General features: G+C 40.0%; 1 protein-coding gene and 1 non-coding gene across 2 annotated transcripts; one reads left to right on the top strand and one right to left on the bottom strand.

The window, feature by feature from the left end:
• Positions 1 to 13,462: 13,462 nt before the first annotated feature.
• On the bottom strand, positions 13,463 to 13,581 carry LOC138884484 (5S ribosomal RNA). The gene has a single exon (XR_011404673.1). It is a non-coding gene; the product is annotated as a 5S ribosomal RNA (ribosomal RNA).
• Positions 13,582 to 18,518: 4,937 nt separating this feature from the next.
• Positions 18,519 to 19,184, top strand: LOC138883483 (uncharacterized). The gene has a single exon (XM_070164172.1). The coding sequence runs from the start codon at positions 18,519 to 18,521 to the stop codon at positions 19,182 to 19,184; it is 666 nt and encodes a 221-aa protein (XP_070020273.1).
• The last annotated feature ends 6,989 nt before the right edge of the window (positions 19,185 to 26,173 follow it).

Genomic DNA, 26,173 nt, shown 5'->3' with positions numbered 1-26,173 from the left:
AACTAGAGTTGTAACCATAGCCTGAGAACTCTGCGGGGCATGCTGTGGCTGAGAAGTCTGTGGAGGTGCACCCCTCCTAAGTCTGGGTTATCCCTCACCATATGGCATGTGTCACCACACTCAAAACAAGCTCTGGGAGGATGTGGCAGTTGTGACTGGCTCAATTCAGGTCTGCTAGACTGACCACTGAAAGCACCCCGCGCAGGAGGCGCACTAGATACTGGAGGTGCATAATAAGGCTCCTAAGGCCTATGAGGAGCTGGAATACCACTGGCTGCTGGAATAACTTAATAAACGGGGCGACTCATATAACCCCTACCATGACGAACTGCAGCTGGAGAACGGGCACCAAAATAATGGCCCCACTCTCGAGACCTCTTGACCTCCCTCTCTTCTTTATCCCTAGCATGCATGCCATATATCCTCCTAGCAATGCTCACCACCGGTGATAAGAAATATCCATCTCCAATTCACGAGCCATGCTAGATCTTATGTTGGGAATAAGCCCCTCAATAAACTGGCGAACCCTCTTACGAATAGTAGAAACCAAAGTAGGGGCATGTCTAGCCAAGCTAGTGTAACGGAAAACATACTCCGAGACAGTCATAGTACTCTGGTGCAACTGCTCAAACTTTGTGCGCATACGTCCCTGAGGCTCTGAGGAACATACTCTCTCAGGAACATATCTGAAAACTGAGTCCAAGTCAGGGAAGCAGCCTCATCCGGACTGTCTAACTCATAAGTACGCCACCACTCATAGGCGGCTCCTCGAAGCTGGAAGGTAGTGAAGGAAACCCCGCTTGATCCTGATATACCCATGGTACGGAGAATACGGTAACACTCATCTAGAAATACCAGAGCATCATATGATGCTAGACCACTGAATATAGGAGGCTTGTACTTCTTGAACCTCTCAAGCCTCAGCTGCTCATCTTCAGAAGTCGCTGCCCTATCCTCGGGCTAATCTGGGACTGCAGGTTGTCCAGGAATAAACTCTGGGACCTGATCAACATGAACTCGCTGCTCAGGAGTGCGGGTGACAAGAGTCTATGCTCCTCCCCCTGCCTGAGATGTAGTTGCAACAAGGGGAAGCACCCCTGCCTGAGCCATAGTAGGCTTACTCATAGGCGCTCATCCACAGCAGGCTCGGTATATAACTTACCATCTGATCAAAGGTTGCCCAATAGAGGCCTGCCCATTGATTATAGCTTGATGGTAATGAAAATACTTTTAATACTATATATATGTAAACTCTCTTCTCTTTTGACCAGAAGAAGAAAATAGTCAACTGAATATGCAGTCCCGATAAGAAGAATATGGTAACTTACAAAACTAGGAAAATATATGTAATTTGCGAGACTAGCAAAATATACGTAAATTCTGGGATACGAATTTTTATGTATGCCTCGTTATCAAACTTGTGTAATTATGATATCATGCTAAAATGAAGGAAAAACTTAGCCTTAACATACTTGTTCTTGGAATTATTTGAACAAAATGAAGCTTTCTGCTTCTTGCAAAATACGAACGAACCTATGCTTAGATTGAACAAAATTGTTGTTTTTCTTTGAATTTCCAATCGAACTTTGGCTAAACAATTTGGACGAAAGCAACTTCTGTTTCCAGTTCTTGATTTCAAAACCAAAGAATTGAATTGATTTGGTTTCCTTGGTTTCTAACGTCCTTAGGACTTAAGTCTTAAGCCAAAGATATGAATTGGGATTAAAGACACGAAATGAAGCTAATTTGGCAAGAATTGGATAAGATGTCATTAAGTCATGATTATGTCCTTCATATGTAGCCACCTAGATTTTAGAATGCTTAGTCATTTCTAAGCTTTGCGTCTTCTTGCCACGTTGGGGAGGGGGGAGTTTAGTTTATTAATTTTTTATCCACTTATTAGTTAACTGGGTAATGTCTTGTTACCCGATAATTAATCAATTACCCGCATAATTAATAAATTATCATAAATTACTTAAAGTTCTATTTATTTTTAAAATACTTCATATATATATTATACCACTGTGGTCATATGGTACCTTCCATGGTACTAGCTCATAATTATCGGGTATTATCGCTCGACCCATATTTTATTCCAAATTGGCCACTTCCAACGAAACTCGTTTTCGTTAATCCGTGTACTCCTTTATCCTTCATAACACTTATTTATTGCTTGTTATAAATAGCGTAAGTACGTTAATGTCAAGATGATCTCATCCCCGAGTCTACTTCGGTTAACTAAAAACAATATTTTAACATACGAAAATGCGAGATGTAACATCCTTCCTCCATTAGAAACATTCGTCCTCGAATGTCTATTCTTAGATACTTTAGGAACATTTTTGCCAGAGTCTCTTCCGTACATCTAACTGAAACCAACCTGTACGCAGCCAGAAAACTTACTATACATTCCACACATGGCCATTGTCCATAAATAGTAACACTTGGCTCCACACAACTGTCCATTATAAATTCTGAGAGTTAAAAATGAGAGTTTACCTGATGACCTACTAGCCTGAGAGTTTATACCCTCGGGTCATATCTTTAGTTTGAAATAGGTGGGGGTATTTAGACTTCATTTCTTCCTCTGCTTCCTACGTCATCTCTTCCACCTTCTTACTTCTCCATAAAACCTTCACGGATGCTATCTCTTTATTTCATAGCTTGGGGATTTGTCGGTCTAGGATGGAAACCGAAATTTTCTCGTATGACAAGTCCTCTGTAATCTGTACATCATCTGTGGGCACCACTTGGGTAGGAACGCCAATGCACTTTCGTAACATAGATACGTGAAAAATTGGATGAATAGACTCCAATTCCGAGGGCAATTCTAACTCATAAGCTACTTGGCCCACTCTCTGAAAGATCCTATAAGGCCCAATATACCGTGGGCTAAGCTTGCCTTTCTTGCCGAACCTCATCACACCTTTCATAGGTGACACCTTTAAGAATACCCAGCCATTAACCCTGATCTCTAAATCTCGTCGTCGCACGTCAGAATATGACTTTTGACAACTCTGAGCTGTCAACAGTCGCTCCCGGATAAGCTTTACTTTTTTAATGGCCTACTGAACCAGGTCTGGCCCATGCAATCTAGATTCTCCAACATCAAACCACCCTATGGGAGATCTGCACCTGAGCCCATACAAAGCCTTGTACGGAGCCATCTGTATGCTGGAGTGGTAACTGTTATTATATGAAAACTCGATAAGAGGTAGATGTTCATACCAACTTTTTTAAAATCCACCACACATGCTCGTAACATATCCTCGAGCGTCTGAATCGTGCGCTCGGCTTGTCCATCCATTTGTGGATGAAAAGCTGTGCTGAGATTCACCTGAGTTCCTAGACCGTTCTGAAATGACCTCCAAAAATATGCTATAAACTGGTCTTCATGGTCAGATATAATAGATACGGGTACTCTGTGTAGTCGCACTATCTCCTTAATATATAATTTTGCATAATCCTCTACTGTATATGTAGATTTAACCGGTAGAAAATGAGTTGATTTCGTGAGCCTGTCGACTATCACCCATATGGAATCAAACTTACGATGGGAACGAGGTAAACCCGTGATAAAATCCATGTTTATCACCTCCCATTTCCATGTCGGGATCTCTATAGTCTGCATTAGCCCTCCGGGCTTCTGGTGCTTTATTTTCACCTGCTGGCAACTAGGGCATTGAGCGACATACTCAGCAATGTTCTTCTTCATATCATTCCACCAATACACCTCCTTAATGTCATGATACATCTTCGTCGACCTTGGGTGAATGGAGTACCATGAACAATGTACCTCTAACATAATCCTATCTCGTAGCCCTGCTACATCTGGAACACACAAACAACCCCTCTATCTGAGAACCCCATCTCCTTTGAGTTCTAACAACGGCTTCTTCTGTTGGGGAACCCGCTCTCTCAATTCGACTAACTCTGGGTCCTTGTATTGCCTCTCCTTTACTTCAGCTATGAGAGATGATTTTGCAGTATTTTGGAGTACAACTCCTCCATTACCAGAGTCAACTAACCGAACCCCCCAAACAAGCCAATTGATGAATCTCTCTAGGTAATTATCTTTTTTCGGCCTCTACATGTGCTAAGCTACCCATAGATCAGAGACTTAAGGCATCTGCTACAACATTAGCTTTCCCTGGATGGTAGAGAATGTTAACATTGTAGTCTTTTAATAACTCAAGTCATCTCCTCTGTCGCAAATTCAACTCTTTTTGCTTGAAGATATATTGCAGGATTTTATGATCTGTGAACACATCAACATGAACACCATATAAATAATGCCGCCATATCTTAAGTGCATGGACAACCGCAGCTAATTTGAGGTCGTGGATCAGATAATTCCGCTCATGCTTCTTTAACTGTCGTGAAACATACGCAATTACTTTCCTTGTTGCATCAGGACATATCCTAACCCGACACTTGAGGCATCGCAATACATGGCATAACCATCTGGACCTTCTGGAAGTGCTAGAACTGGCGCTGAGGTCAACCTGTTCTTGAGCTCTTGAAAACTCTGCTCACAAGCCTCTTTGCACTGAATCAACTAGTTCTTGAGCTCTTGGAAACTCTGCTCACAGGCCTCTGTACACTGAAACTTAGTCGCTTTCTGTGTCAGCTTTGTTAATGGTGCTGAAAGAGAAGAAAAACCCTTTACGAACCTCCAGTAATATCTTGCTAAACCTAGAAAGCTACGAATCTCTATCAAAGTGGTAGGTCTAGGCTAGGATTTCACAGCCTCAATCTTCTGAGTGTCTACCTTTATACCTCCGTCAGATACAATATGCCCCAAGAATGCTACGGACTTTAACCAGAACTCACACTTATAAAACTTAGCATACAATTTATTATTACGGAGTGTTTGGAGTACTGCTCGCAGGTGATTCTTTGCTATTTCTCGCACGACAGCATCTTCATTTTCCATCAATTCTTTCAAAGAATAACCTACCACGCAGATCTCAAGAAAATGTACATTAGATGTAATATAAAGTATGACTGATACCTTCAAGGTGAGTTCATAAAAAATTTCAAGAAACTTCACCATACGTCTTACACTTTCCCAATCACTACTTAAAAGTGGACCTGCAGGCTGCCCATCCTCACAAATACAATTAGAAATACAATGCATCAATCCATAATCAATGTCACAATATTTTGTAAAAGCATCCTCATAAACGGTCGCAACCTTCAAAATCAAATATGTGGAGTTCCACCTAGTTGGAACATCCAAACACAATGATTTTTTAGATGTTATCTTATCAGGATCATAACATTCTTTAAACCTCTTCCATCTTGCGGGAGATTGCCTTATGTACCTGACAGCTTGTCTTATTTGTTCAATAGACACACTCCCTTCTTTCAATCCATCTTGGACAACTAGATTGATGATGTGAGCCATACACCTCACATGAATATACTTACCTTCCATCAATTTTATATTCCATCTAGTAAATTGTTTGGATAATTCTTTAACCATAACATCGTTAGAGCTTGCATTATCAACAATCACAGTAAAAATTTTATCTATTCCCCATTCAAACAAATACTTAACAGCACCACTAGCTAAATCTTGATCCTTGTGACTAGTAATTGGACAAAAATTTAATATTTTTTTTATGCAAGTCCCAATTCTTATCAATATAATGTGTTGTAACACACATATAGTTAATTCGTTGAATTGAAGTCCATGTGTCAGTTGTAATGCAAATTCTCTGTTTTGATTCTTTGAAAATTCTCTTCAAAACATGTCTCTCTTCATTATAAATCTCAAGAAAATCTCTAGTCATAGTAGTACGAGAAGGAACATGAAATAAAGATTGAAGAGTTCTCACAAAATTTCTAAAACCTTCCTTTTCAACAGAAATAAAGGGTCGATCATCAATAATTATCATACGAGCTAAAGCCTTCCTACATGCCTCTTGATCAAATTTTCATGGAATTACTAATACATCACATGTTTGACCACCCTTTTTTGGTCGAAAAGCTAGTCTCTGTTGACTGGTGTCCGCCTTATGGGTATTGTTCGGGCACTTGATCATATGGGATAGCAAAATTGTTTGTACCGCTGTTTTTTTTTTGTGTTTGCTAAATATTCTTCTTGACAATACTTGCATCTCACTTTTTTAATCCCTTTGTCATCAGTGAACTTGTTGAAATGGCCCCAAGCAACTGATCTTTCTTTTATGCCTTTTCTTTTCTTAGAAGCAGATTCACAATGGAGTGTGTTCGTTGTGGAATCATTTGAAGCACCACTTTCAGTACCTTTCAGGATAATTTGAAGCTCATTTCCCTTCTCTGCCTCTGGCTCTGTCATCTATGAAACAAGTATAAACTAAAATCCATGTAAAAAATCAGTACCGGCAGTTAAAAAAGGATAGCGAAGAAATACAAGAACCCACAAAAGTGCTCAAGTGCACGAGCTAACATCAGACAACAATTCATGCAAAAACTTAATATTTAAGCTTTGAGAAAATCAGATGACCAGCAATATATTTTTAATCAAATAGCATCTTTGAAAAATTTAAGTTCTAAAATGGAAAGGAGGGAGAGAAAAAAAAACCAAAACCCTAGATCAATCTAAAATAAAAATCGACCATAGATAGGAATGAATCAATTAATAATCTAAAATGGAAAAGATGGAGAGAATGAAAAATCAAAACAAAACCAACAAACCTTACTTCTGGTTCGGGAGAGCAAAGATGAAGCGGCGATATTGAAGAATTGGAGTGATGGAGGCAGGTCTAGAAGGTCTAAGGGGTCGTTTGGTAGGGTGTATAAGAATAGTGCGGAATAATGTGTATTAACAATGCATGTATTAGTAATGCAAGCATTAGTTATGCAAATATTATTTCTTATCTATTGTTTGGTATGGGGTGTTAAAATTATAATGCATTGCATAATTTTTTTTTTAAAATAGTTGCTTACAAAAATGTCCTCCATATTCTCTAACTTTAAGGGACTTTAAGGACAATTTTATCTTTAACCATGCTAATGCATGCATTAAAGCCTTGGTATTACTAATGTCATGGTTTTCTATGCATTACTTATGCATAAGATAATGCCAAGTATGATGTATAACTAATACTTGTATTAGTTATACACAAGTTGAAAAAAGGTACCAAATAAGGTATTAGTAATGCATAGAGCTAATGCTTGTATTATTTTTTCTAATACCTCCTACCAAACGACCCCTTGAGATTTGGAGTGATGGAGGCCGATGCGAGAGAAATAAGACAAATGAAACCCTATCTGATGGCACCATCACTTTTATACGTAGGTCTTATAATTCGGATTTCGGACCAGTTCAGATTTAAATTAAGTCAAACCGTATCCGATCCGATCCGATATCAAAAATAGTTAAATCTATAATCCGAAATCCAATCCAAATATCCGAACCGATCCAAATAACATGGATCGATTCGAATTTTCGGTTCGACCCAAATAATGCACAGCCCTATCTCGTGGTAACGTGCATTGTGCTAAATGATTATCTGTAAAGATAAATATTCAAAGAGTCATCAAGTCAACCTCCTTTTAATTATGAAATAGTAGAATAAATGAGTCAACTAATTCCATCATATGTAAATGCTGTCCAGATTTACGTGACCCTCTTTTTTGTTGCTCTGTTCTTTGGTTTTGAGGGGAGCATTGTTGGTGCCAACGTCCACAAAAACTTTATGTCGGTTAGTTACATGCTTTCTCGGCAACATTGTATCGCTTTTATGCCCCAATGCCAGAGGATCCAGATGAGTGGAAGAGTATGGCGCGATGTTGGATACTTTTTATTCTTGAGGCATGCGTTGCTGGGATATTAGTTTTGTCATGCATTAGATGCTTCTCCTGGTTTGCCACGGGAGTTCTGGGAAGATATATTTAGGCAGCATTCTGTGTTGCATTTTATTATTAGTGGCTTGATTTGTAGTGGCAAACTACATCCCCTTCTTCCATGGCGAAAATAATAATCATTTGCAAACATAGGGCATCTAATCATGGTTATTATTCTAGGCTTAGTTATTAATTTTTTTCTATGATTGATTGGTTTTGAATACTTTTAATCTAATTATATATGTAGGAGCTATTATCATACTTTGTATGATATACAGGATTGTGTACTCCCAGGATATTGCTTATCACCTCATTCAAATTGAGACACCCAATTTCAATGTCTATACTAGTCATGTTTTGACTTTCTATAGTAGATTTCCTTACATCATGGTGCATTTTGTAAGAAACATACTCCTAATTCTAGAGTTTCTTGGCTCTAATTATTTGCAAATTTAGCTCATGAAATTTATATTTTTTTTTAGGTCAAAGTGTTTGTGATGCCAGTGAGTGAGCCACAATCTAAAATTGAGGAGGGAAGAAGCTTTAGTAGAAAATATGAATGGACTTTAGGGATTTTACAAATAATAGTGCCTTGACATGAAACCTTTCCTTATGATGTGTTCTGAGTGACCATATATATTGTCGTTCACTGGACATGGTAGTTTTCGCTGGCTTGGAGCAATTTGAGCTTCAGATGATAGTTGTGATATATGACGTTCTGCAAAATCATGTTTAATAGAGTAAAAATAATTTAAAGGTGTGTACTAGTGATCCTTTCTATGGTGGCTATATGCCTAAGTTAGGGTGATCAAATACACTGTATAATCAAATGTAAACTAAACATAGTTGTTGGCGATTGTGATTTAATTATTATGCCCTATACAAAAACTTATGTACATTAAATCTTCGAGAGAATCAACCTTTTACTTGAAAATTGTAGTTGATTAATAAAAGTCAAATGTAATCATAAAAAAATGCTTATTTCACCCAGATACAACTCTAATGATAATACAGGATGAGCAGGGGATCCATGTAGTAAGAGTTTTAAATTATTAACTTATGAGCTTCTTGACATGTTGTAGATTTATAGAGGCTTGTGTTGTGAATCTAACTGTAGCTATGAAAGCTGTAATAGCCAATGAGAGTACTGGGCCTAATGGGAAAAATGAGCCGTTAGAGGACATGTCAACTGGGCTTAATGATCTGCCAAGAAGGAGCCTAAGGGTGAAGAAACTAAATCAAAAGCTAGCTGACTACGTGTTGGATGCTGGCTAAGGACTTAGTGCAACACAATGTGGAATGGGGAACCATTATCTAGTCTAGTATTAAATAAAATAGGGTGAGAGTGGAAAGTTAGGCAGAAAGTATTAAGAATATTCCCTCTCTCTTGGTCTTTGGCTCTGTTTCTCCCTCTATGTTTCTTTCTCTATATCTTATCCTTATCCGTATTCTTCCATGTCTAGCTGCAGTTTTTGTTAAGAAATTGTACTGGTTTTATATTGAATCAATACAATTGCTTCTGTGTTCTTGTTAAGTTCATAACAAAAGCATACAATTTTATATGGTCATCTCCATCGTCTATTTTTTTTATTTTGGTGGAATGGTGGAGAGCAAGTGTGTCTGCTGTCATTATGTTGAATTTGAATTCCGTTGCTTACATTAGAGAAACATACTTATAATTTTTTGGTGAAAGGAAGATATTGTTTGTAAATTCAAGGAAAATGTTATACAAGGCTCTTATAGAGCGCATGGTGTTAGGTGTTTGTCATAATTTTATTATATTTGGTTTTCCTATTTGTTGAAGGAAAGGGCAATATAATTACCTTAATTGGGTTTTCCTTTTTGTAGAAGGAAATTATAATTCTCCTATACTTGACTAGTCCTTTTTCTTGTAGGAAAAGGTTTGGAGTTCTATAAATTGAAGATCCGTCTTTCTCATTCAGTAGCATCCACAATATAGTCATATGAGGTTTGAGAGTTGTGTTTAGGGGAAGAACTTTACAGGACAAGTGTTAGTATGTCACTTGTGTTTGCTTCTTCGTGAGGTTGTTCTCTCGATATTTTGTACTCTCTTTTTATATAGTGGATTGCTCATCTCCGCGGTGGACGTAGGTCAGTTGACCGAACCACGTTAAATGTTTGTGTCTCTTTTGGTATATTTCTCCTTTGTTGTATGATTTATCGTCGCTCAAGGTTTGCTTTGCTAGCTTCTGTATGACACCTGATTTTTACGGTCCTAACAAGTGGTATTAGAGCGAGGTTCAAGATAGGTTCATCTTGGCGGGTTCAGTTCTAGCCGCAACATATTTGACGATAATCGTGATTTTTGTCTGAGAAATTTGACCGGTATGCTACGCACGTTGAGAAAAATTTTGTAGTGGAGATTTGGAGATGCAACCTGTTGAAGGCTATGTGAAGAAGGTGGATCAAGTTTACTTTGTCAGAAAATTCCGGCCAAGGGGGAGAATTGTTAGGTGTTTGTCATAATTTTCTTACCATATTTGGTTTTCCTATTTGTTGAAGGAAAGGGCAATATAATTACCTTAATTGAGTTTTTCTTTTTGTAGAAGAAAATTATAATTCTCCTATACTTGGCTAGTCCTTTTTCTTGTAGGAAAAGGTTTGGAGTTCTATAAATTGAAGATTCGTCCTTCTCATTCAGTAGCATCCACAATATAGCCATATGAGGTTTGAGAGTTGTATTTAGGGGGGAGAACTTTACGGGACAAGTGTTAGTATGTCACTTGTGTTTGCCTCTTCGTGAGGTTGTTCTCTCGATATTTTGTACTCTCTTTTTATATAGTGGATTGCTCATCTCCGCGGTGGACGTAGGTCAGTTGACTGAACCACGTTAAATATTTGTCTCTTTTGGTATATTTCTCCTTTGTTGTATGATTTATCGTCACTCAAGATTTGTTTTGCTAGCTTCCGTATGACACCTGATTTTTACGGTCCTAACACATGGGAAGTTATTTACCTAAAAAAGTATGGATTTGTTGCCGCTACAAACACAAAGGAACTTCATTTATATTAGTTAGTTACGAAAAATAGGGGAAAAGCTCATGCGTTTGTGAGGGATGTCGGAGTTGAGACTCCCAATATTGATTATGTTCCAGTTGTGAGGGGTTTTCCTGATGTGTTTCCTGCAGACCTGCCGGGCATGCCACCAGACAGGGATATTCATTTTGGTATTGACCTGGTAGCGGGCACTCAACCCATTTCTATTATGTCGTATCGTATGGTACCAGCAGAGTTGAAGGAATTGAAGGAGCAGCTTCAGGAACTCCTAGATAAGGGGTTCATTCGGCCTAGTATGTCACCTTGGGATGCGACGGTTCTATTTGTGAAGAAGAAGGATGGTACAATGAGAATGTGCATTGATTACAAGCAATTGAACAAAGTAACAGTGAAGAACAAGTATCATTTGCCTCGCATTGATGATTTATTTGATCAGCTTCACGGAGCGAGAGTGTTCTCCAAGATTGACCTCCATTCGGGTTATCACCAGTTGAAGATCAGGGATTCGGATATTCTTAAGACAGCATTTAGGACCCGATATGGTCATTACGAGTTCTTGGTGATGTCATTTTGGCTGACTAATGTCCCAGTAGCGTTCATGCATTTGATGAACAACGTGTTTTGGCCTTATATTTATTCGTTCGTGATTGTTTTTATTGATGATATTCTAGTGTATTTGCGTAGTCAGGAGGAGCACGCAGAGCATTTGAGAGTTGTGTTACAGAGATTGACAGAGGAGAAGCTTTATGCAAAATTCTCCAAATGTGAGTTCTGGCTCAGTTCAGTGGCTTTCTTGGAACACGTGGTGTCCAGCGAGGGTATTCAGGTTGATCCAAAGAAGATAGAGGCGGTTCAGAGTTGGCCTAGACCGTCCTCAGCCACAGAGATTCGCAGCTTTATTGGTTTGGCAGACTATTATCGTCGGTTTGTTCAGGAATTCTCATCTATCACATCTCCAGTTGGTTGGTTCGAGCCCGCTGAGGCTAGGCTATTGGGGACTGATTTGGTACAGGATGCTTTGGAGAAGGTGAAGGTGATTCAGGAGAGGCTTCGTACAGCGCAGTCGAGGCAAAAAGGTTATGTTGATAGAAAGGTTCGAGATGTGTCCTACATGGTTGGCGAGAAGGTTTTGTTGAAGGTTTCACCCATGAAGGGTGTTATGAGATTTGGGAAGAAAGGGAAATTGAGTCCTCGGTTCATTGGGCCTTTTGAGGTGCTTCAGAGGATTGGGGAGGTGGCTTATGAGCTTGCTTTGCCACCCAGCTTGTCAAGTGTGCATCCGGTAAATCATGTTTCTATGCTCCGGAAGTATATTGGGTATCCGTCTCATGTTTTGGACTTCAGCACGGTTCAGTTGGATGATGATTTGACATATGATGTGGAGCCAGTAGCTATTTTAGGTCGTCAGGTTCGAAAGTTGAAGTCAAAGGATATAGCTTCAGTGAAAGTGCAGTGGAGAGGTCAGCCCATGGAGGAGGCTACCTGGGAGACCTAGCGGGAGATGCGGAGCAGATATCCTCACATGTTTGAGGCTTCAGGTATGTTTCTTGACTCGTTCGAGGACGAACGTTTGTTTAAGTTGGGGAGGATGTTACGACCCGGCCAGTCGTCTCATGAGTTACCACTCCGTTTTCTCCCATTTCAACTTTTTTACGCTTCGTTATATGTGTTTTACGTGATCGGGTTGATTAGTTTGAGTTCGGAGAGGATTTGGTAAGAAATGAGATACTTAGTCTTTTTTAAGAAGGCTAAGTTGGAAAAGTCAACCGGATATTGACTTATGTGTTAGAGGGATCGGATGTGAGTTCTGATGGTTCGATTAGCTTCGGGAGGTGATTTGTGACTTAGGAGCGCGATCGGAATGGGTTTTGGAGTTGTAGAGAAGAATTAGGCTTGAATTGGCGAAGTTGATATTTTGGTGATTTCTGGTTGATAGGCGAGATTTTGATATAGGGGTCGGAATGGAATTCCGAGAGTTGCAATAGCTTCGTTGTGTCATTTGGGACGTGTGTGCAAAATTTCAGGTCATTCGGACGTGATTTGGTTGGGTTTTTGATCAAAAACATATTTCGGAAGATTTTAGAAATTTAGGCTTGAATCTGATGTGTTTTGAGTAATTTGATGTTGTTTGAGGCGTTTTGATGATTGGAACAAGTTTGAATAAGGTTTTAGGATGTGTTGGTGCTTTTGGTTGAGGTCTCGGGGGCCTCGGGTGAGTTTCGGGTGGTTAAACGGACTATTTCATCTTTGAAAAGTTGCAGATTTTTTTTGAGCTTCAGCTGTGCACCAGAAAATTTCTGGTGCGAGGAGTCCAATTTGGAAGCTCATATCTTGAAATCTATAAGGAATCAGAAAAATTACAAAACATGAAACATTCTAGTTTCCAGACAGTTAAACCATTCAGGATTTGGATATTCTATCAGAAAGTTATGATGGATAGAATATGGCTGGTGGATCAGTTTTGACAGAATTTTCTGATGCACTTTAGAAGCTCATATCTCGGAATATATGCGAAGTTTGATGCCCGAGGGGTGGCTAAAGTGTAGGATACCTACATCATATCAACAAATCCCTTTAAAAGAAGTAGGATACAAATTTTGCCAAAAAAAGGATGCAACACGAGGACTTCCCAGGGGGTCACCCATCCTAGTACTACTCTCGCCCAAGCACGCTTAAATTCGGAGTTCTGATGGGATCCGGTGCGTTAGTGCTGGTATGATCGCATCCGACATTCCTTGCACTCTAAATTTTCTTATTACCCTTCCTCCTTCCGCTCTAGGTGCGAAAGTGTGAAGCCTTAAAACGACATAACTTTACGCTCATTTATCCGTTTTACGCGATTCCTCTTTTGATTTTATGTATTTTTACGGATGTCGCCTTCGAAACCAAGACGTAGTGACATGTCAAGATCCTCTTTAATTTTTTTTATCATTCATGTAAAAAAATATCGTTTACACTGCGTAAAAGTCATTTGTGATTTTATTGGCTCTACCATCGATATATTAAAAGAAGTAGGATACAAATTTTGCCAAAAAAAGGGATGCAACACGAGGACTTCCCAAGGGGTCACCCATCCTAGTGCTACTCTCGCCCAAGCACGCTTAACTTCGGAGCTCATACTTCTTTTAAAGCCACCCCTCGGGCCTTTACTACTGGAATAGACTAAAGTGTAGGTATCTCAGCATCTGCATCTTTAACTCGCACAATATGATAAATGCACCCTTTTGCGATCATTTTCCTCTCCTTCAGATAGGAAATAAACCTGCCTCTGGGTGTCGCTGTATTACCTACCCATTCAAGGACTGGCTCACCTGGAAAATGAAATCTGGTTGTTTTTGCTCGACAATCAACTGTGGCATAACAAGCTGCCAACCAGTCCATGCCCATGATAGCATCAAAATCCAACATCTCTAGCTCAACTAGGTTGGCTGAGGTCCGACGACCACAAACTGATATCGTACAACCTCGGTAAACGCATCTAGCAATAGTTGATTCTACGACCGGTGTAGATATCGCAAAAGGATCACTTAATATTTCAGGCACTATACCAAATTTCTACGCGACAAATGGGGTAATACACGATAAAGTATATCCTGGGTCTATCAAGGCATAAACATCGTGAGAACAAATGGTCAACATACCTGTCACAACGTCTGGTGAGGACTCTTGGTCCTGTTGACCTACTAGCGTATAGATACAATTCTGGCTACCACCTGAACTGGACCCTCTACCTCTACCTCGACCTCTACCATCCGAAGACTAAGACTCACGCTCTGAAGGATGCACGTACATAGCTGATCCTGTTGTTGAATTCACTGGTTGGGCCATTCCCCCAAAATATCTATTCTGGCAGTCTCACATCATATGCCCTGGACTTCCACATGTATAGCAAGCATCAGAACGGGCTCGTCATTGGCCCAAATGTCCTCTACCACAGATGGCACACCGCGGCTGAACTGGCCATGTCTGCCCTGAACCTTGTTGCCGCTGCAAACTTGATGCCTGGGAGCCCTCACCTGGTCCTAATTGAGTATAACGGTCATACTTGTAACCTTGTAGCTGAGGTGGCAGAGGTCTAGGTGGCCGTTTGAAGTACTGGGGCCTGCAACTACCCTGAGACTGCTCCTGAGACCTGGCAAATCTCATCCTCTTACGCTCTCCTAACTCAGTCCTCTTCGTACTCTGCTACCAACGCCTACCCCTCTCTATATTCTAGGCAAATGCTTGAATCCAGGAGATATCCATACTATCCTGCAATGCAGCGATGGCACACGCCTCGGTCAACTTTGGGGTCAATCCTGCTATAAACCTGTGGATTCTATCCCGCATAGTAGCAACTATGGATGGTGCATATCTGGCCAATGAGTCAAAATGGAGACTATATTCTCGAACACTCATATTGCCCTGCTTGAGGGCTAGAAACTGATCGAGTTGGGCCTGTCGGATCCCTCGTGGTAAGTACTGGTCAAGGAAGGCATCTAAAAAATTCTCCCACACTTTGGATCTTATGGGCGGAGGTAGAATTTGAATCTTATGGGTTCGGGATTGTTATCCTTTAAAGTTAGTGGGATCGAAATTAATAATTTGTATAATATTCAATGGATTTTTAAGATAAATACATAATATGAATAAAAGCTAGTGAGTTCTGCCAAACCCGCATCCCACACTCTGGCTCCAGCCCTCCAAGAAGACTACATTTCTGATTTATTTGTACTGAAATAGATAAAGAGGATGCACATAGCTAACTTAGTTTAGGACATAGACTTAGTCGATTCATTAAACCGAACAACAAGAGCTAAAAATCAAGCAACACCTAACCTTGCCCTGTGGTCAAAGGCTCAAAACAAACAACGTTAAAATAGCACGGATTAGTCAGTTTCGGACTGGTGATTTAAAAATAGCCCGCATTTGCCAAGTCATTAAAAAATAGCCACTATTTTACTGCAACAGAGATCGATCCAGCATAATATACTGGAGTTCAGTGCACCTGTATATGAACTTCCAGCATATTATGCTGGACCGGTATACTTTGCTGGCTCCAGTATATTATGCTGGAGTATTTTCCAAATTTTGAACAGTGTTTTCGTTCAGATTTATCTTTACATGAAAAGTGACTAAATTTCGATGACTTTTAAAACTATGGCCATTTTTGAATGATCACTTGTAAATCTGGCTATTTTGAAATTCTCCCACAAACAACATATAGAAATCATTCTTTTTGCTTATACTATAAGATGCAAAGCAGCAAACTTCGAACATTCTAAGCAGCCCCAATGACACATCCCTCCAATTTACAATCATCAGAACAATATTGACGGGTTCTATTTGATCATAGTAATTCTATAACATTCTCAGAGTTTTCAATCGACAATCACTTCTCATGATGAAACGAAAGCAGTTGCTCCTGAATTTTAACTTCTCAATGGATTATCAAAGCATACGTACAAAATATAAACAGTTAAAAAATAGAATCTTTGATGTTGAGAAGAATAGAGAACTCTTTTGATTGATCAACACAATAATTAGCGGGTCATAACAACACATTTTATAACAAGTGATTGAAATAAGCAGAGTTTCTCTGTTTTATAGAAAAGTATTGATATTATATTAAATGTTCGAACGTGGTCGAAATATAAATTCTAATATTATAACAGAGATACCACCAAGAACAAGAATATAAATTCCTAAAATCCGGTGTCACAAGTACATGAACATTTACTAGAATATACAATACTACTACAACAACTGTCTGGAATTGAAAATAGACAGAATATGGTAAATGAATAGGACATGGACTTCGTGTGCTGCGAATCGTGACATGGAATTCAGCTCACCACAAAGTCTCCCCATACATTTGCGCCTACACGCCTGGATGATCACCGAATGTACCTGTCTCAGTACCTGCACAATTAGTGCAGAAATGTAGTATGAGTACTTAAATCAACGTGTACCCAGTGAGTATCTAGCCTAACCTCGAAGAATTAGTGACGAGGGATCGACATCGACACTTACTAGTAGACAAGTATAAAGCAGTGGAAGTGGATATGTGCATAATGGGATCCTCAACAGAAGAGTAAATACAAAATTCTCAAATACTGTATACTACCTCGAGTAGGATACATATAAGATCAATAACTAGTAGAATATCATATCTCAAGTCAGAAAGACCCATAGGTATGCTGACTCCTTATTGAATAATACACATGATTATGACAAGGCGAACAACCCGATCCCATAAGAGTGAATAATGGTACAATATCCTGTCATAGTCATATGGCCCGATCCCGTAATAATAGTGTACACTATCGAGGTCGTACGACCCGATCCATATATGCATCTCATAATACTGCTGAGATGAACGGCCAGATCCCAAAACATAATCCTAAATCTTATCCCACTTATCCCACTTTATACCATCAATTATGGGATTATATTATTCCATCTTTTATGTGGTATAAATTAGTACCGGAATTATAATCCCAGTACTATTTTGTCCACGTACCAAACGACCCCTAATGGTACTGCTAAGGTGTTCAGCTCGATCCCATTGGAATAGTGAAACTTTGACGGATCACTGGCCATGCTCACAAATATATGTATGAATTATGAAATTCAAAAAACTTCCAGACAAATGCGTACAACGCGGGAGAAATCCTTAAAAGAAAGTATAATTTTTACGACTAATCAAATAGAAAAGTTTGATATTCTACGCAAGTCTAGTCTCAGGCTAAAATATAACTTAAAACATTTAAACATGCAAGAATAAATTAAGTAATACAATTAAAATATGGTGTGAGTCTAAGTCTATCCGGATATAATCAAGAATCTAGCATACGCATGGACAGTCACCTCATACGTGTGTGGCTCCCATAACACGTAGCACATAACAAATATAGCATCAATAGGGTAAATTTCATCTTACAAGATTAGACAAAAAACTTACCTCTGTAGAGATAAGTAGTGTTTGTACAGTGAGCTATTTAAGGTGTACACTTCTAGAAGTAGTTAGAGTAGTTAATTAGCACATGTGTCTAAGGGTTGTTAGTTAGTTGAGCGCATTAGTATATATATGCACAATCACTCTTCATACGCTTAATACACTGAATAAGAGTGTTATAATTTTTCTCTCTCTAGAATCTTCTTCTTCTTCACTAACAGCTCAGAGCTCTCTAATGGATACCCTAGGGTTAGTTTTGATATGTTATCAGAGCCACGGTGCTCGGCGATTCTGAGTGACGGACTCTGATCTTCAAACATTCCCTCTCTCTCTTCTTCGATTTCTCTCAGTTTTGAGTTAAAATTCTTCTCAATTCATCACCGTCTCTCAAGCTCAATTTTTTATCTCAAAACTTCAAATATTGTCTTCAATGGCAAATGATACAGTTGAAAACACAGTAGGATCTTCACATGCAAACAATCAACACATTGATTGCAATGATCATTGGTATGTACATCCCTCCGACACACCTGGTTTACAGATTGTCCCACAATTGCTCATAGGAACTGAAAATTATTCAGAATGGAGTCGATCTATGAAAATGTCACTCTTTGGTAAGAATAAATTGGGGTTTATTAATGGAAAGTGTACTAGAGATTTGTACATCGACAATACCTTCCAATTGCGTCAGTAGGATCGATGCAATGCAATTGTTCAATCATGGATAATGAGCTCGGTGGCGAAGGAGCTTAGAAAGGGAATTGTATTCTCCTCAAATGCACAGAAAGTCTGGATAGTGTTGAAGACCAGATTTGATAAGGTAAATGCAACCAAAATTTATCATATGAATATGGAGATTAGCTCATTGATACAGGGAGTTATATCAGTATATTTTTCAAACCTAAATGATTTGTGGGATGAATTTGAGTCGTTAATTCCAGAACCTTATGATTGTAAGAGGTCAGGGCCATTTATTGAATTTTTACGCCAACAGAAACTCATGAAATTTTTTATGGGATTAAATGACACATATGCACCACAAAGGAGCCAAATTCTCATGATGCATCCAACACCTTCTCTTGATCAAGCCTACTCCATGATTATTCAAGAAGAATGTCATAGGAAGAACAATGTTTTAGTAACACAGGGTGGTATATTAGGAAGTGCTCCTGTGGTTATTGATCATGCTACACTAGCTTCTGCCAATGCCATCAATGTTAAGCCTAAGAGAAATGTTGGGTTATACTGTGATTACTACAAAATGAAGGGTCATACAAGGGAAGGTTGCTACAAATTAATTGGTTATCTATCTGGATTCAAATTCAACAACAGGAGAAGAGGATCATATGAACAATCAACAATTGTAGCACATAATGTGGCTGTTGGAGAGTAAGTTAACACTGGTATGCATAGGAATGTTGTTCCAACTGTCCAGCCTTTTACTGTTGAACAATATCAACATATTCTCAAGCTGATAAATAAGGAGAAGGGTCTTGATGCCTCAGCCAACATGGCAAGTAACTCTAACACTAACCAAGGTCCTTGGATTATAGATACTTGGGCTTCTAATCACATTGTTTCTACCTTACATCTACTATCATCAGTATACCCTGTACCTAAACTCAAATCACCTACTGTACATTTATCAAATGGAAACAGTACTACAGTTACTCATATTGGATCATGTACTTTGCCTAACTCATAAATCCTTTATGATGTTCTTTATGTTCCTGAATTCCAATTTAATCTACTCTCTGTTTGTAGATATACAAAAGAGTTAAATAGCTCAGTTCATTTCTATCCTGATTTGTGTGTCTTTTAGGACCTCTTCAGTGGCATGGTAAAGGGGATTGGTAAACTCAAGGGTGGTCTCTACATCCTCAATCCCTCAACACTTGTTATTGCTTATGCCTCTAATTGTGTGTCTGCTTCAATTCAGTCAAATTCAAGTGCATTATGGCACCAAAGGTTGGGTCATGTCACGACCCAATTCCCGAACCCGGTCGTGATGGCGTCTCTCGTGAAGACAAGGCCAGCCAGACCAAACAAAACGGAACACCTCTTTAAGTAGTTAATTATCATAAACAGTAATAATACATGATATAATATCTATAAAATTCGGAATTTAACGATAACAACAGTGGAAACCATCCCGACACAGCCCAAACCGGGGTGTCACAAGTCACGAGCATCTATTAGTGTGTAAATACAACTACGAGGTCTAGATTATACAAGCAGGAATAATGAACAAAAGGGAGAAAAGCGGTGCTGCGAATGCCGGCAGTCACCTCGCTAAACTCCGATAACTCTGCTTTTGATCAACCAAAACTCGCTACCGGGCGTATAAATACCTGCATCTGCATACAAGGTGCAGGGAGTAATGTGAGTACTCTGACTCAGTGAGTAATAAAGGTAAATAACAACTGAGCAGTAAGAAATCATGTAAGGCAACCAACATGTTGTAGAGAAGTAGTGAAAAACCCCTTGAGAAAAATAGTGAAGCTGTGAAATCTTTAGAAATATCTTAGCTCAGTTTAAACCTCTTTTGAAAATGACTTTCTCAACAGTTACGCAAATGAATGCAAAACAAATAGTGCAGATAAGCACGGAAATCCGCCCCTCGGGCACAACACTCAATTAACAGATAATGCCAGGCAATCAGATAGATATCACATGAAGTAGCACAACAACAAATAATGGCAGACAAATGAAATAAAGTAAACACATAGAACAGTAACAGCACCGCTGCGGCGTGCAGCCCGATCCATATATCGCTGCAGCGTGCAGCTCGATCCATATATCGCTGCGGCGTGCAGCCCGATCCATTTATCGTTGACGGCGCTCACTGGGGTGTGCAGACTCCGGGGGGGCCCCTTACGGCCCAAGCGCAATATCAAGCCATCTCGTGGCATCAAATCTAGGCCCTCGGCCTCATATAAATCAGTATCTCACTACCGCGACGTGCAGCCCGATCCAAGAGTATCCTCACAATACAGGCCCTCGGCCTTACTCAGTCAAAATTCACATAAACCCCTCGGGCAATAGTAAAACATGATGCTCAGCCCAAAATATTATTTAAAATACCATTTCAAGTGTTAGAGCATAGTAAACATGGCTGAATTTTGAAAACAGTAGAAAATAACATGACTGAGTTCAACTATATAATCAAACAGTGAGGAAATATCAAACAACAATCCCCGGAGGGTTCAAATAGCTGGCACTAGGCCCAAAGATGGCATTCAACCCAAATAATGATGATAACAATTAGTTTTCAGTTAAATACGCGGTAAAATCATCAATCGGGACGGACCAAGTCACAATCCCCAATAGTAAAAGACCTCACACTCGTCATCCAGCGCGTGTATCACCTCAATACAGCACTACGATGTGCAAATCCGGGTTTCAAACCCTCAAGATATCATTTACAATCATTACTCACCTCGAACCGGCGAAATCTCTAGCTCGCGACACCTTTGCCCCTCAAATTGGCCTCCACGTACGTCGATCTATCCAAAATCAGAACAAATACGTCACAATATGCTAAGGGAACAAAGCTCAAGCGAAAACAATCAATAAAGGGCACGATTCCCGAAATTACCAAAACCCGAGCCCCGGGCCCACGTCTCGAAATTTGACAAAATTCACAAAACTAGAATCGTTATACTCTCACGAGTCTAACCATACGAAAATTATCCAATTCCGATACCATTTGACCCTTCAAATCATCATTTTACCTTTTTGAAAGGTTTCACAATTATACTCCCAAATTTCATTCCAAATCATGAATTAAATGATGAATTCAATGATAGATTCATGTATTCTAGCCAAATCTGAGTTAGAATCACTTACCCCTATGAATTTCTTGAAAAACCTTCGAAAAATCGGCAAACTCCGAGCTCTCTAGGTCAAAATATCAAATAAAACCCAAAATCTCGTATTTATAGAGTACCCTCCAGGTTTCAGCCACTGTGGGCTGCATCAAATCGACCGCGGTCCGCGCTAGCCAGTGCGGTCCGCGCAAAAACAACCGCGGCCGCACAGGCCTTCCTCTGCAATGACAGACTTTAGTATTTTGACCATAACGTTTGCTAAAGGTGTTGAAATTATGATATCTTTACCTTTCCGGAAACTAGACACAAAGTACTACAACTTTTGTTTTTGAATCATCTCAAAATTCCCTGTAAATCAAAAGATATAAGCTTCCGAAGTAGGACCAGCGAAACGTTTCATCACCGCGGCCGCGGCCACTTTTGTGCGGTCCGCGCGACGCCTACCGCGGCCGCGCCCATTTTGGTGTGGTCCGCACTGCACTCACTACGGGCGCACTTATTTTTGTGTGGACCACGTGAGTGAGTTCCGGGGCCTGCAACCCCTGTGGACCTGCTACGACTATGATTTTCGCACTAAAACATCCCGGAACTCCCAGAACTTCAAACCAATTATACCAACACATCCCATGTCATCGTTAAAACTTTCTCAAAACTTCGGAACGCTCAAAACAACATCAAATCACCAATTTAACATAGGATCCAAGCCTAAAAACTCCAAGAACTCTTAAATTATGCTTTCGATCAAAAAGTCTATCAAACCTCGTCCGAATGACCTGAAATTTTGCACACACATCCCAAATGACACAACGAAGCCACTGCAACTCTCGCAATTTCATTCCGACCTTTATATCAAAATCTCACCCATCAACCGGAAAGTGCCGAAATCTCAATTTCGCCAATCCAAGCCTAAACCTTCCACGGACTTCCAAAATGCATTCTGATCATGCTCCTAAGTCCCAAATCACCTAACGGGGCTAACCCAACCATAAAAATTTCAATCCGAGATCACATACAGACAAGTCAAATCTTGGTCAAACCTTTCAAATTTTGAGCTTTCAACTGAGACTGTTCTTCCAAATTCATTCTGATTAACCTGAAACCCAACACCAACGATTTACATAAGTCATGATACACCACACGGGGCAAGTCATGCCCGAGAATTGGCGAGCAAAGTGCAAAAAGCTCAAAACGACCGGTCGGGTCGTTACATCCTCCCCCACTTAAATATACGTTCGTCCTCGAACGTGCCCAGAGTTGTTCCAAATGCCAACCAATCGCTGAATAACCTTACCATGCATATACCCGGGGGGTGATCCGGTGTCACCCTATCTCATATAGGTCCGATAATACAATGCAACTAAAATTTCACAATCCAACCTAGCCCATAAACCTTAGAACCACATTTCCACTTCTGAAACCATCAATACTATCAAAATCCCACATTTATACTGCGAATAACTCCAAACAAGCCGTGACAAACCATATCTGCTATCTCAGGTGCAAACACATGATATACCACATAACTCGAATACTAGCAGCGATAACTTCTAATCACAACAGTTGTACATAACAAACGAATACCGATAGGAAACCTCTTATAAACTAAAGTCTCATTCTAACACTTCCATATACTGCCAATGATAAATGAAAACGCAATAAACCATAACCATTTCTCAGATCAATCATTCATAAGGCCATTTCTCCTTTGGCAAGGACCATAGCAAATTTCTGAGCCGAACCTCGATATTTACCCATCAAACATGCTAAAATCGAATCTGTTTGTATTCATTAATGATCCCAACGATCTCTTCTAACCCCACACACTACTCTGGTGACATGACACGTCCGTACAGGCCTAAGCCACAACTTGCATAATACGCGCACCAATAAGCAACGGTCCGAACATACTCAAATCATGAAAATGACTCAAATGAAAGAGCTGTACCTTAAGCTCACCAGTACCATCACAACGCAAAGCTGAGGACCCGTTTTACATCATAGAAATAGAACACACAAATCTAACCCGAAAAAAATCATACCTCCACATAATCTTTGTTGCAATGCCCGACTCTATCCAAACACTGCTCCACATGAACCACCTCAAGCCACTGTGCTCGAAATCAACAACCACGCACAATTTGATGTCTGGAACCAAAGCAATTCATTACACCCACGATGAAACAAGTAACATACACCACGCAACCCGATAGGACATAACCGATACACCATTCACTATGCAACACCCAATTACTTTTCCCGCTCGACTTTGACTATGAACCCCGATAGAACCGCACCATATGTGCCCATAACTAACAAACCATAACGTCTCACAATACAGAAAGGCAACTCATAGATCTCCCAGATCACTAGTAAGCTTAATAACGGTCGAACCAACATGTCCCTCAACTATACAGTTTGGGGCCAACTAAGCCGACTCAGCTAGAACACGCGTCCACATTGGCCTGCCAATGAACTCCTTATCAAGGAAGCCTGAAGCTTCTCCTTCCACTACTATAACTCCTGCCGGAGCCATACGATACGGTGCCCGACACCAAGTCAATATCGAAATCAACAACCCTGCCCGGTGACATGCTCGGCCACAAGGAACACATCCGGAGAGTCCCTCAATACCGGAACTGAATCAGTGGTAGAATACTCTGCACTGACATCCATCACGAAAGCTCAATTAAGAAAGGCAATCCTTCCCAGCCGTCCGCTGGGTCCTTGAAATATAAACCACTCTACTAGAACATAATCCGATACACCTCGCCACCCAACCCGTGGCATTTCCGGCATAGCCCCAAGAGTAATAGCCCAGAATGACGCAACACAGAGACAACTAGTCTGAACCCAATATCATGTCCAAGATCTAATCTACCAAGCCATAAAAGATTCACCCGGGCCTCCAAATCCTGATAGTCGCTAAACAGTTCTGATACACACGACTCACAATTACAACATAGCCTAAATGTGAGAACTTCCCTGACTCCAATCCATATGGCACATAACTCAACACACCTGATCCCAATTCCATCGTACGAATGCATACCACGCCTGAAATACTCAATCATTCCACGAGAGATACTCTGAAATTCCTTGGTGCCACCAAGTAAACTCGAATACCCGCAATCGATCCAACAAGAAGGTGCCGCAATACTACCGAAGTGCTATCAGCTTAACCACATTGCCTTTCCTGAAACATATACCCTCGTCAAATCACTCCAATTAGCAATATCACTTCCTTAATCATCTGAAGATCATCCCCCTAATCATTTGGAGCTCATTTCTCTAATAATTCGAAACTGCCCGTGCTGCCTAAGAATTTTATGGCCTTCCGTTCAGAACTGAACTATAACCTTACACACGCAATTCTCAATCCTTCACAACGTACCGCATAACCCGTACCATCCTAGGATAACCATGAGAACTTCATATCCCTTCCGAATCACAAGCAACTATGCATTCCACTAACCAAGAACTCCCCATTGATTCCATTTAGAAGAGAACCACTATACATCCAATGCTCCTCATGCCAATAGGAAAAATATACCTCTTTAACTGTGGTGGAAACCATCAAGAACTCCTCGAGTTCCCTTTGCACAAATCAGACATGTCAGGACTAAATCCTTCTAACTCAACCAAGCTAAGCAAGCCATCAAAACCTAAGAGCATCGCCACAAAATACCTGAAAGAACTTAACACACACCAGGAATTAATCATATCCTTACCATACCGATTCGGTCTACTATAAAGCTACCCTATCTATCTAAATTTCCTTCTAATTCATCTTCAACTTGATATTCTTTCTTAATTATTCCCAAAAGCACTACATTCAAAAAACTTCGCTATGAAGAACTTACTGCGGATCTAAATCCGTTACCTCCTAATATTAATACATAGAATCCCACAATTAATATAGAAAACACCACAAGTCTTGACGTCTTCCAAGGAAAACTCAGTTTCTATCCATAAGTACAACTTGAAAGCCTCCAATTATTACATGTAAAATTTTGGACACAATAGGACCATTCTCTAGAGGCATCCACTCTACTCAAACCGCAGTTAGATTGATTAAATAAACCGAACAACCTGTGCTTCATTTGCACTCCGACACTGCAGAATGTGACCTCATTTCAATATAACCAAGCAATTTCCTGCCCCATGCACCGAGCATTCCTTACCAACCACAACTCAAGTCATTCCCCGATTCTCGTACACCCATAAGGCATAACATAACCTTTATTGAAATTTCCTTTACTCAAGCCATAACTGATTCGCAAATACGCCTCAAACTGGAACCATTAGAGCACATAACCGTGCAATCAACTATTTAATAGCGAACTCCCCCCACTTGGCTCAAAGCCATAGATCGAAACACACACCATAACTTATAACGCATATACTTTATTGCTTCCACAATACCATAGTGAGATTAGACTCAGTCCTTCATAACCTCTTGAAACACCGACCATCGGGTACTTTAACTCTATGCAAATCTCGCATTCACTCTCGTAGCAATTAAGCCCGCTCTATTAAGTGACCCAAATTTAAA

This window comes from Nicotiana sylvestris, chromosome 12 (assembly GCF_000393655.2).
Source record: "Nicotiana sylvestris chromosome 12, ASM39365v2, whole genome shotgun sequence".
In the NCBI taxonomy this organism is placed as follows: domain Eukaryota; kingdom Viridiplantae; phylum Streptophyta; class Magnoliopsida; order Solanales; family Solanaceae; genus Nicotiana; species Nicotiana sylvestris.
Note: the sequence above shows the minus strand (reverse complement) of the source record. Positions and strands in the feature narration are given on the sequence as shown.